The sequence below is a fragment of the Homarus americanus genome, unplaced genomic scaffold, assembly GCF_018991925.1.
Source record: "Homarus americanus isolate GMGI-L3 unplaced genomic scaffold, GMGI_Hamer_2.0 scaffold4325, whole genome shotgun sequence".
NCBI lineage: Eukaryota > Metazoa > Arthropoda > Malacostraca > Decapoda > Nephropidae > Homarus > Homarus americanus.
Window position 1 is genome coordinate 3,379 of NW_024747035.1, and position 12,299 is coordinate 15,677.

At 39.5% G+C, this 12,299-nt stretch overlaps 1 protein-coding gene across 2 annotated transcripts; it reads left to right on the top strand.

Moving 5' to 3' along the window:
• The first annotated feature begins 3,764 nt into the window (after positions 1 to 3,764).
• LOC121879463 (nuclear apoptosis-inducing factor 1-like) lies at positions 3,765 to 7,328 on the top strand. 2 transcript variants are annotated; one of them, XM_042386111.1, is made up of 3 exons: positions 3,765 to 4,076; positions 5,338 to 5,457; positions 5,913 to 7,328. In XM_042386111.1, the coding sequence occupies exons 1-3, from the start codon at positions 3,791 to 3,793 to the stop codon at positions 6,482 to 6,484; spliced, it is 978 nt and encodes a 325-aa protein (XP_042242045.1). In that variant the 5' UTR covers positions 3,765 to 3,790; the 3' UTR covers positions 6,485 to 7,328. The 2 variants fall into 2 exon arrangements, with proteins under 2 accessions (XP_042242045.1, XP_042242046.1); XM_042386112.1 differs by lacking the exon at positions 5,338 to 5,457.
• The last annotated feature ends 4,971 nt before the right edge of the window (positions 7,329 to 12,299 follow it).

The following is a 12,299-nucleotide window of genomic DNA, read 5'->3' on the forward strand; positions in this document are numbered from 1 at the left end:
CCTCCATCTCGGGAGATGGAAGGAGGCGGGTCGTCAGGGCTTGCAAAGTGCGCCCCTGTTGGGTCAGGGTGTCCAGAATGAGTTGTTGTTGCCTCTGTAATGTCGCAATTGTTTCCACAAACAAGTCGAGTTGGGCAGAGACAAGGTTGATTTGTTTGGAGTGGCAATCCAGACAGAGAGTGATTGTTTCCATAGAACCAACTTGGTGTACTTGTGCAAGAGCTGGAGGTGGCAGCGAGGATTGCCGAGGGCCCGACTGGGCATGTGGTGGTGGTAGCAACGGAGAGGGACGGTGAGGGTTCAGGTGAGAAAGATGTGGTGGTGGTGCTGGCGAAGGAAAGCTGGGGTCCGGGTGGGCAGGAGGTGGTGGTGACTGTGTGGCAGGGCCGGCAACGACCTTGTTCCAAGAATGGTAGGGAGAGGGAGGGAGGGGAGTGTAATGGGCCCCTGTCTCATCAACAGAACATATTATATAAATGGGTCAATACATCTGATATTATATTCAGATTCACCACCCTGTAACTTTCCACTGTCTATGAGTCAGACATGACTTGTACACGTGAGAGGGCAACTCTCCCAGGAGGTAGAGACCCATCGTCAGCATATCTGTAAGCCCCGCACAGCGAGGCCCTTACTCGAGTAGTCACTCACAAAAAGTTATATCGTAAGGACGTGACCTAACGTTTATAATACATAAATGGCGTCCCTTTCTCATTCACTCATATACAGTGGAACTTACGGTCGATCTACACTCAGGAATTATAGATACAATCCTTTTATAATAAAACAAGGAACTACAGTTTGGGTTTCGTTACTTAAACCCAAATAATAAATATATGTGAACGGCCTGGTTAATTGTACAAAAGAGCCGATTCATATAGGTGGCAAGCGGTGTGTACGGATTCTTAAACTGGTAGTCGTATCAAACCGTCTGTGTTTTTGGGAAAAACAAAAAACACACAACAGTGACGCGTTACATAATCCGAGTGTTTAAAACTATATCCCGTATCGAGACGATATTTAGTGAGTGCTCCTTATCTCTGTCACATACGAAACGTGCAAAATTCGTAATATACATATATTACAGCCTGTTGGTGAATATCCAGTTTGTGCTGGTTGAAGTAGACCCCACTCAGCATTTTCATGATACAGTGTTGCAGTGTTGAAGAAAGGTTTCATAACTTGGACTAACAATTGATATTTCACAAGTAGCTGAACAGTTTTGTTGTGTCGCCAGCGTTAATTACGAAGTTCCGGTGTCATCATACAGATCTCTATATATACGTAGACTGTGAAGACTTGGCACACGGCAGTTTCGCTAGCGACCTAGCAACGAACAGAGTGATAACCAATCATCAGCAGTTTCTGATCGACTGTGGAGAACCTCCCCTAGTTTGAAGTGGGTTCATCTCTCGCCAAGGTAGAAGCGTCTCTTCGTTGCCAAGGAAACCAAGAGCAGCGCGCGCATCACCAGGAAGAGGCCCGGCCCACCCTCCACACAAGACTCGACTTGGAACTCGGCTTGAAGGATCACATTTTCTATACAGACGTAACACCCTGTATAAATAGGTATTTAAATTACATAATTATACACACATGAACACGTTCGAGAGATATCTTCACACCTATAGGTTCGTCAGATAGGATTATTTCAATGATAAAGTGTCGAATGTAAAATTAATGTATTGAAATTCTATAATTTACAGTGGTTTAGATCTCTGTTTCCTTATTGATAGTTTAATTATTAACTACAATTCATATTCATTTATCTTGTAAATGAGAGGCAAGTAATCTGCTTTAACTGTTAATTATTCATTGACCCACAAGAGACTAATAGATAATTTTCTAAGTTTCACATATCTAGTGTTGATGACATTGCACACCTAGCGCAGCTGTTTGCTTATAACCAACTCGTCGATGATCAAGCACAGACTGACATTGACTTTGAGTCGGGAACACAGTTAGACGATTCGGTAGGAAGTAGTGAGAAAGTAATTGAGGAATCATTTGACGACTTAAACCGCCGTACTTTACGATCTGGTAATCAATATAGTACTTCACCTAAGTATACAAAAACAGTTACCCCTGTTACAGGTGATAGTGTGTCTCTTTCTAAATCAGTAACAACCTTATTAACCCAGCCTTCTGTTAGGATTAAGAATACTAACTTGCTTAATACTAACACTACAATGACTTCTTCTAACCCTCACGCCAGTACTACTACCACACCTAAACCTGATAATATTATTAATATCATGCAGCGTGGAGACTATGTACGAAATTTTACGGGTCAAGATGATTTTAGGGTCGCACATTTCATTCGTGCATGTGAAGATAACATGCGCACTGGTCAAATAACGACTGACGAAGACAAAAAGGCATATGTTCGTTCCCACATTACGCAGGGTTCTTATGCCGGTAGTCGTTTAAATGCTTTTGGTTTGCAGAGCCTTGATTATGAGAAATTTAAGCGAACGTTAATTGGAATCTTTGGGGGTAGGTCACAGCTGGGCCAGCTTCAATGGATCTTCAGATGGATGGATCGTTGTACGCCAGGGATACACAATGAAACGCCTGTCGACGCTGTCGACATCGCAGGCGAGATTTGCCAGGACATGCAAGCGACATTCCGGACCTCAGATTGGTACGACGATCAGGGTAATATGTCAGCGGACAATGTGGAAACGTTGATAGAGCTAATAAGTTTTCTGCTTTCCGTCCGTCGTCCTCTATATAGCCGGGCACAAGAAGTACAGTATGAACCACCCCTGGATATGGTGGAGTACGCAAATAAGCTCTGTCCCCAGGCTACGGGCCCTTTAATGGCAAATTCCTTAATGGCACAGCCCTCAGTGACGTCACCGCAACCCTTGACGTCTATAGTGCAACCCCAGATGCCTCAGATGGCGCACATGTCTCCCTCCCAGACTCCTCATGAGACACACTTAGCTCCGATTGCACCTCCCCGCCTGACTTATAAACAAAAAACATCTTTACGATGCGCACACTGTAATAAACGTGGCCACGTAATGGAAGATTATTTTCAGCTCCGAGGTAATAGTGCAAAATTTAAGGACACACCCGGTGCAAGGCCATTCTCAAGGTCATACAGTGAGGCAGCCAGACCAGCACCTCCTCTTAACCTGAAAGCGCGCAAATGGTGCGCTCTTCACAAATCGACATCTCATACTTCACATGAGTGCGATGTGCTAATAAAGGCTAGGGGTGTGGACATTAGAGAAACAGAGGTGTCGTATAGGCGCAAGCAGAAACGTCCCCAGGACAAGTCGTCGGGGGAAGACAAACGCATACCACACCAAGGAGAGGGATAAATAGGGTAATTCACGCCTCTCCTCACAGCACTTCTATAGCGGCGTCGCTAGTAGCGGCGCTAAGCAAAGTTGAAGTGTTGTCAGTGCCGGTGAGAGTGGATAATACCAGATTGGCTCTTGATATAGACACAGGTGCTTGCGCTAATGTATTGGCCTTGGGCCAGATACTCAAAACACCTCATAAGTTACGTTTTTCAGCATGATACAGTACCATATATTGCGGAAGCCTTACAGTACCATAAATTTAGCATACTCAAAATTTAATTATGGTTCCGTAAGACTACCATAAGTTCTCGTAACTCTAGTGTTTACCCTGTAAATTAAGTTCTCTTGTCGGACGGTAGATGTCAGTGCAGATGCTAGTTGGCCAATCAACGCTCAGTTAACAAAATCATCAACCAATCACAAGAGAAGGAGAAATCATCTGAGAGCGACGCACGTAATATTATTGTGTAAACATGGAAGGACCACCAGCCAAGAAGAGACGACCTAATTTCAGTGAGGCTGAAGTATACGCTCTTGTGACTGAGGTAGCCAAACGAAAAGAAATGATTTTAGGGAAGTTGGACTCAAGTAGATGTACACTTCAACTCAAAAACCATGCCTGGGGTGAAGTGTTAAATGCGGTGAATGCTGTTGGTAGAGTCACCCGCAATGTTACTGAAATTCGGCGGAAGTTTTCTGATCTTCGTGTTAGCGTTAAGAAAAAAGCAGCACAAGATAAGAAATATGCTGGTGGAACAGGTAAGTCATAATATTGTTAGCGTGGTTATTGATTGATAATATGAAACAAACTTAACTATGGTTTTTCTGAGGCTTGGTACGATTTTACGTGTTTGTAAACTCAAGGAAGTAAGTAGTGTGGTGGCTCTCCATCGTGAATGAATACACATATTTTCCTTATATGAGCACATTCATTAAAAGAAACATCGTTCTTCGAAGTTTTCCGTGTGAGTAAATAGTAAAAACTTTACCGTTCAACCTAAATTTTTTTTTCTTTTTACGTGGATTAACCAACCCAGGCACAGTCACTGACCCACGTCGGGGCCTGTAATAATAATTCTTTAGTACTATTAATAAAAATACCTCTTTATTAATAATAATATTAATAATAAATAACCATAAATACCGAAATGAAAACACAAAAAGTGAGAATCAATATACAGTATGTATGTTGTGTTGTCGATATTACGAGAAACAATTGCGACCCTGCAATTGTGTGTAAATGACACATTTAGTCAGATCAGCAACCTTAGACTTGCTCCTAATTTTCGTGATGCCATATGGCAGCAGGGTCTACCATTAGAGTACACATTATGCTTCCAATATCTTCCCACCCGGTAGTCAGGCAAGTCTGTACTACTGTTAATAATTTCCCCACAACTTTTGGATTTTCTTATTATACCTATCATATAGATTACACAATTTTAAGACACACTTGTCATTGTGTCGCAACTGACGTGGAACAGCAGAGATAGTTAATATGAGTTTGTGTGGCAGGGCGGCGGAGGCCTCCCGTTGGTAAAGGAAGCTAGGTTAGGTAGGTTTGGTTACTGTTATAAACTACATATTAATAATTACGTTATTTCCGACGGTAATGAAGGTCATAATGTATAAGTTGCCATAGAATTCCTTTTTTTATGTCGTTAATTTTCATTCATCAATAGATTTATATTCATATTTGGTATACATTAATATGTAAATTTTACTTTGTTAGGCTTATGAGTTTGCAACTAATACAGGTTGAAAATTTCTGGCTGCGACTATTTTTTTTGACTTATTTTACCATTTATTGTTTGTTACCTTAAATCTAATTAACTTTTGACATAGATAAAGGAGAATTTTTGTGGCTACAGCTACAATGATAGGTTAGGTTATAATGTTGGAACTATTTCAGTAGATTCCTTTGTAACTATGATTTCTGCCAAATATAACATAGTTAGCGTATAGTGTATGTAACCACAGCTCACAGTAAGACAGTTATTATTTATATTTTCTCTTCAAGGTGGCGGCCCCCAAATTGAAATTACATACACTGCAATTGAAGAAGCAATTCTTCAACTATTAGATCCAGCCTCTATACATGGGATTCCAGGGGATTTTGAAAGTGAAGAACCTATTAATGGTAATTCAGTCAAAATATTTTTCCAACCCCCTGATATATTTTGTTCTTTTCTGTCCTTGTTTTTATTTAAAAAAACTTTTGGAGACATTTTTTCACATCTTGATTTGGAAATACTGTACAGTATACTGATTTTTTATATAATTTTGAAAAATAACAACACTAGTAAGTTGGTTTCATTTCTAGCTTGTTTATTGCTTCCCTAAGTTATATATTAAATGTTGTTATAACTCGTATGTTAATGGACAAAATTGAGAAGTGCAAATATAAGAAATTTAACGCCTAGTTGATATTTAGATTTAAAAATATTTTAAACAAATATATTTAGATGGTCAACACTATTTTTCAAACCATTATTTTTCCTAAAAGCTTTTGTATATTTGGAAATACAGTGTAATATTTTAATTTTACTCTTAACATAGACTTCAATCAACCTATTATACTACATTTCTTTCCAGAAGAAGAAAGAGAACCAACCCCCGGACCCTCAGGAGCTAGGTTTACAGCTACCGGTAGTTGTTTCCGAGAGGAATTTATGTTTCGGCCCGTTCAAGAGAAAGATGATTTTATAACCTGCATTCTGAATGAGGATATACAGGAACATGATATCACAGTACCCATTGTGCATTTAGAACCTGAAACTTCAGCACCTACAAACATTCCTGGATTTTCATCATCCGGAACATATGTGGTAGAAACATGTAGTTCAAGCAATACTCGTCAACCTATTGCTGCTACCACGGAACAGCGAAGTAGGTCTAGTACCCCTTCTGCCACAGCTGTTAGGTCAACTGTAATTGGTGATTCCACTGATGAAATGGGTTCACCTCCAATGCCAAGTACCAGCAGAAGTGGCAGGAGGCCACGAACCTCTTCTGCCCGAAAAGATGAAGATCTTCTTCGAGAGATGCTTCGTGTTCAAACACAAATGAGTGACAGTTTTTTACAGCTTGTAGCTAACACCGAGTGCATTGCATCTGCAATGCTATGCATTGCAAGAGTTATGCAGTCGAAAAATCCTATCCAATGATACTGTGTTTATGGTATGTGTATATGTAGTTGTTTACTTAGGTAAGTCCTTTACTTTTGGTAAATGTGATAATAGCGTAGTTGAAAAGTCATCAAACATTTATTGTAAATTTTCCTTTGAGTGATTGTTATGAAGGAAGACGGCATGTTAAAAAATTGTGTAACTTTCACTTGCAGCCTATACTAGTCATGAAAATGTAACAGGAATATTTAGCTCTCCATAAGTTCATTAAAATCACGAAGTTAAGTGAAAGACACACATTTGTCAACTTATAACATGTGTTGCAGTGCTACTACGGGTAATGTTTACCCAGGTTTTGGGTAAAAGTTCCTACCACACTCAAAATTATATGTTTGAAAAGAGGCTCATGTACTTATTTTTATTTTTTAAAGGTTCCTTTATTTTGTAAGACGTAGTCAATTTCCAGTTCAACGAGTTTTATTTGTTAGTTTGTAGTTTGCGAAGTATGATTCAAGTAGGTTTAAACAGAAATAATGGTGCAAATTCACCAACAGCCTACTGTAATCGCTGCTATTTAACACACATTAGTCTCCAAAGCGCAAGTTGTTGCATTGGTTCTATCATAAGGATGTGCTGTCTCATGTTACATTTTATAGCTTAACAAGCAAAGAGTATTCTATTTTTTTCTTTATTACTTACAGTAGTACAGTATTGGGTTATAAGTTTCTTTTAATTTACGGGTATTGATGCAGGTAATTCTAGACATATGAAAATTATACTGTATTCCATTCTTAAATCTAAAAAATGGCAACAAATAACAGTAGTTGTATTATTATTTCACAACGATGTGGTGACCCATGTCAAATTGTGTAGTTTAAGATGCTAACAGTGGCAATATTTTTTTATTGTTAAAATTTCTAAAATATGTTTTATATAAGGATTTTTTGTTTCACAAACTTTAGTGCCTTTGGTATTTAGTAGTATTAAAAGTATACTGTATTGGAATCAAATTTGTTCAAGGATATAGTACATATATTATTAAGGTAAGAGAAAGCCATTTAATTTCTATAAAGAAGTTTATTTTATTATGTACAGTATATTGAAAATAAAAGTTAAATCAATGTACGCTTTATTCGCATTACCTCTGTATACTGCACTAAAAAATACTATTTAAACATAGAGGAAAAATGTATTGGTGAATTGATATTTGATTTTAATTCATCAAGTAAACCAATTATGGACTACATTGGCTCTGACTGCTTGGCCTGTCCCTGCTACAGCTTCAGCTGGATTGTCAATCTCTCCATCATCGTCGACCATGTCGTGGGGAAGTGGTACCCTTCTCATTAAACAATAATTGTGAAGAAGGAAACATGCATTTACAATTTTGGCTCATTTGGAAGGATCGTATTGAAGTGATCCACCAGAACGGTGAAGGCATCGAAATCGTGATTTTAGGACACCAAAAGTTTGCTCTACAACTACGCGGGTTTTGGTATGGCTGTTGTTATACCTAACTTCTCCAGGGGTTGAGGGGTTTCTAAATGGTGTCATGAGGAATGCCTCTAATGGGTACCCACTGTCACCTGGAATAACAGGAGTGATTAAAAAATAAAGAAATAAATGTACAGCTCAATAAGCAGTTGGCCCAGATGAAGGCGTCATGTGTACAACCTGGATACTTGGTGCTGTAGTTTGTGATCAACCCGTCGGCATTACATACTACTTGTACATTGAGAGAGTGGTATCGCTTCCTGTTTACATATGTTCCTTCATTTTCAATTGGGGCTTTTATGGGTATGTGTGTTCCATCAATTGCACCAATGACTCTTGGAAGGTTTCTTATTCTGGCAAAACCTTGCACAGTTCTTGCTATTTGTACATTACCTGTTGGCATCTTTATTTCAGATCTTGCCCTTTCTGTGAGAATTTGGGTCACATCTCTAATAATTCTACTGACACTAGCTTGGGTAAGACCAACTGTATCACCAAGTACATGTTGAAAGGTTCCACTGGCGTAAAATCTTAAGGCAACTAACACTTGCGTGTGTATGGGAACAGCATGAGATCTTCTCGTTCTACGCCTTAAAAATGGATCTAACTCTTCACACAGTCTTAGAATTTCACATCGAGGAAACCTATAATATCTAATTAGATTTTCATCGCTTATATTTATGGGATCCAAAGGGTCCCGATACCTTCGTTCACGTCGTAAAGCTCGATCATGCAGATAAGCTACAACAAGTTCCATTGCAGGGTAACTGGAAAATGAGGTCCAACTGTTACAGGATCAATCTGCAGGACAAAAAATTATGCAATGGCTTAGAAGTTTGTTACAGTATTGTTTTTATGTTGATACTAACTTATTCAAAGTTTTATCATTAGGCCTAGAATAGAAGGGTTATGCCTGTGAAAAACAAAAATTATGGCCTTAAGGTTTTGCCTGGCTCTTAGGGGTAAAATACTGAAAAATGCACGTGTTAAAATCTCTGTATTCATTTAAAATTGAAAGAAATTGTTCATTATGAAAGTAAATTAGTGTGTTAAAAGCATTTAAAAGACATCCTCTTGCCTCTTGTCTGTCACATACTCGCATTTGAAACTGATTTCTGGTAGGAACAGCAGCCTTCTCCGTTAGCCGGAATCCTTGAAACCCGGAACTTTCTGAAAGCCGTAATTGAAATTTTATCTAAAATTAATTCCCAAAGCATGATTTTGCAGGAAACTTACGGCTTAGGTAAATGACTTTCAGAGAGGCACATTTTCCTGAAAACTATGAGGAAAGTTTCCCAGATAACCGAGAAAATTCCGGAGATGGGGGATATATTTCTGGGTTTGAAAGATGATGTAATGGGCAATTGCAGGAACTACCGAGAAAATTTTTCCATTTCCATAAACATTCTGGGGATGAGGGATATTTTCTTGATTTGTGATAACTGTCTCGTTAACGGGAAAACACTCATTCATTCACGGTAGTGCTCTTCACCAATTGTTCCTGCTAACAGAGATCTCACAGTAATAGGTGTTTTACCCCACTAGAATTTAGGTAAATAATCCCTTGCATAATGTTGGCCTGTGACAAGACACATAAGCTATACTAAGATAGCCTTATTCTGGGCAAATTCAAATAAATTGGTTATTGATAGCATAGCCTTGCCTAACCTAAATGACAAATCACTTCTCTTAAATTACTCATTTAGCCTAGACCCTGGTGTTTTCCTTTCAATGTTGGTAACATTTGGTCTGAATTGTCTTCAAGTTCATACAAGAAACAACAATTTAAAACCTGAAAATATATCGGATTAGCCGTAAATTTTCTTAAATTAATACTCTACCTATGATAATGTTCAAGGAAAGTCTGGAACTAGGCCTAAGGTAGCTGCTAGACAAAGTGTCTCACTGACGGCCTGACGCTCACCAAAAAACCATTACACATTCTCATACCTAACCTAACATACCATAACATAACATAACCAAACCTATCTATCTAACCGATACCCTATTAGTATAATTTCTTATTTAAATAATCCTCATGTTCTAACTAAACTAAGTAGGCCCCATGTTTAAACATTTATTTGCCTAAGACTGAAAAAGCAGTTATATAGGCCCCTATTAATCAAGTTAATTGCAATCCATATTTTACACCTAATATCATTTAATTTTGGCTAGCCTATGGAAATTTATAGCCTTTCATGTTATCATACTCTATATACATAAGAAAATAGGCTAAGGCTATTGGTTGAATATTAGAAAAACAAGGCGAAGTCTTGGCAGGAATGTTCACTTGACCTCATATTTGGCTTTCATTACTGAGGGATATTTACGGCTATACAACATTAATAAGTTCTATCTGCAAGTTTACTCAGTCATAAAACATATTTTTACCCTAAGTGTGAACAATACAAACCTTCTGTTTTGGTAAGAAATACTTTATAATGTGTAAGAAGACAAAAGATGCGTCTCTTCCAAACTGAGACAAACACAAACACTTATTATACAACAAAAAAGTTACGAAAAAGACAAAGTGAAATATTATATTTCAGTATGTTGATGTACAAAACATTTTCTTCTTTATTCTATGATAAAACAAGTCCCTGAAGCCCCTGAAGATTCTGTTTTGTAAATGCCTGGATGAACAAATGGTCCCCAGTGAATGGAAAGTGGTTTATGTGAGTCCTATCTTCAAGAAGGACGATAGTCACTCCACGAACAACTATAGACCGGTGAGCCTGACCAGCATAATATGTAAAGTACTTGAGAGTATTATCAGAGATGCCGCGATGGAACATCTACTACGAAACAACCTTGTAAAAGATTGCCAACACGGTTTTATGCCGGGGCGCTCTTGCTTGACACAATTGCTCAAGGTATTGGATATTTGGACCCATATTCTAGAACGGGGTGGTAATATCGACAATATTTACCTAGATTTTGCCAAGGCTTTTGACAGTGTACCCCACGAAAGGCTGAAAATCAAACTGGAAGGGTACGGAATTCGGGGAAATGTCCTAGCGTGGATAGAAGACTTTCTACATGACCGCAAGCAATGTGTGGTGATTAATGGCACGAAATCGTCATCTGTACCTGTAACAAGTGGGGTACCGCAGGGTAGTGTATTGGGCCCGCTGTTGTTTGTTTGTTTCATAAATGATATGCCTGACGTTGTACACTCCTCCATACAAATGTTTGCCGATGATGGCAAGTTATTTCGGGAAATTAAGAACCAAGCGGACTGTGAAGAGCTGCAGAAGGACCTCTGTGGGCTCCAGGAATGGTCGAAGGAATGGCTGCTGAGATTCAATGTCACGAAGTGTAAGAGGATGCACCTGGGGCGTACCAACGGTAAGGAGGCGTATCATATGTCCCAACGGGATGAAGAAAATGTACTAGTTGAGACTGTGTGTGAGAAGGACCTAGGTGTGTATGTTGACAATGAGCTGAAGTTCTCGGGCCATTGTGAGAAGAAGGTAAATCAGGCAAATAAATTATTGGGTCTTATAAGAAGGTCGTTCAGATATCTAGACGGTCCGTCCCTCGTGACGATCTTCAGGAGTGAAGTGCTTCCCCATCTGGAGTACTGTCACCCCATCTGGTCCCCGAGATATGCTAGGGACTGTCAGTTGGTTGAAAATGTTCAAAGGAGGGCCACCAAACTGGTGCCTGCACTTCGGCACCTCAGCTACCCTGAGAGATTGGAGCGCCTGAACTTGCCTAGCTTATACTACAGACGGGCAAGGGGGGACCTAGTTGAGGTTTATAAGCATCTCAGGGGGCACTACTCAGTTGAGTGTCCTTACTTGGAGCTGGCGGACGCTCGCCCCACAAGGGGTCACAGCTCAAGATTGAAGAAGCCGCAAGTCCAGAAAACCGTGAGGGCAAACTTTTTCGGAGTGAGGGTTGTAAACTCTTGGAACAATCTACCAGAGAGTGTTGTGACGGCACCGAGTGTGAGCTCTTTCAAGAGAAGACTTGACCAACACTGGAGCGGGTTCAGGTACATTCAGGAGCCGGTGCATGCTCAGTATTTGCCAACAGTGCGTGACAGAGACGTGACCGATCGCCCGGGCGGCTAGCGAGCCGATCTTTTGGTGAAGAATATAAATGAAAAGAGACGTGACCGATCGCCCAAGCGGCTAACAAGCCGATCAGTGGCGAAGAGGATAAAAGTAAAAAAAGTAAAAAAGTAAGTCTAACAAGCATTATTACAACATATATTATTATTATTTTCTATACAATCGGGAATTAGTCACTACTACATCCGGGTTGAGAGTGTTACACAACCTCGGGAGCTGGTGTAAGTTACTTGCGTTAACTTACGGAGTTCGATGTCAAATATTGGTTTTGAGTATACCAT

Coding starts and splice junctions, on each gene's coding strand:
- LOC121879463 (XM_042386111.1), top strand. CDS start 3,791: ATGGAAGGACCACCAGCCAAGAAGAGACGACCTAATTTCAGTGAGGCT. Junction 4,077..5,337: donor GAAATATGCTGGTGGAACAG/GTAAGTCATAAT, acceptor TTTCTCTTCAAG/GTGGCGGCCCCCAAATTGAA. Junction 5,458..5,912: donor AAGTGAAGAACCTATTAATG/GTAATTCAGTCA, acceptor ATTTCTTTCCAG/AAGAAGAAAGAGAACCAACC.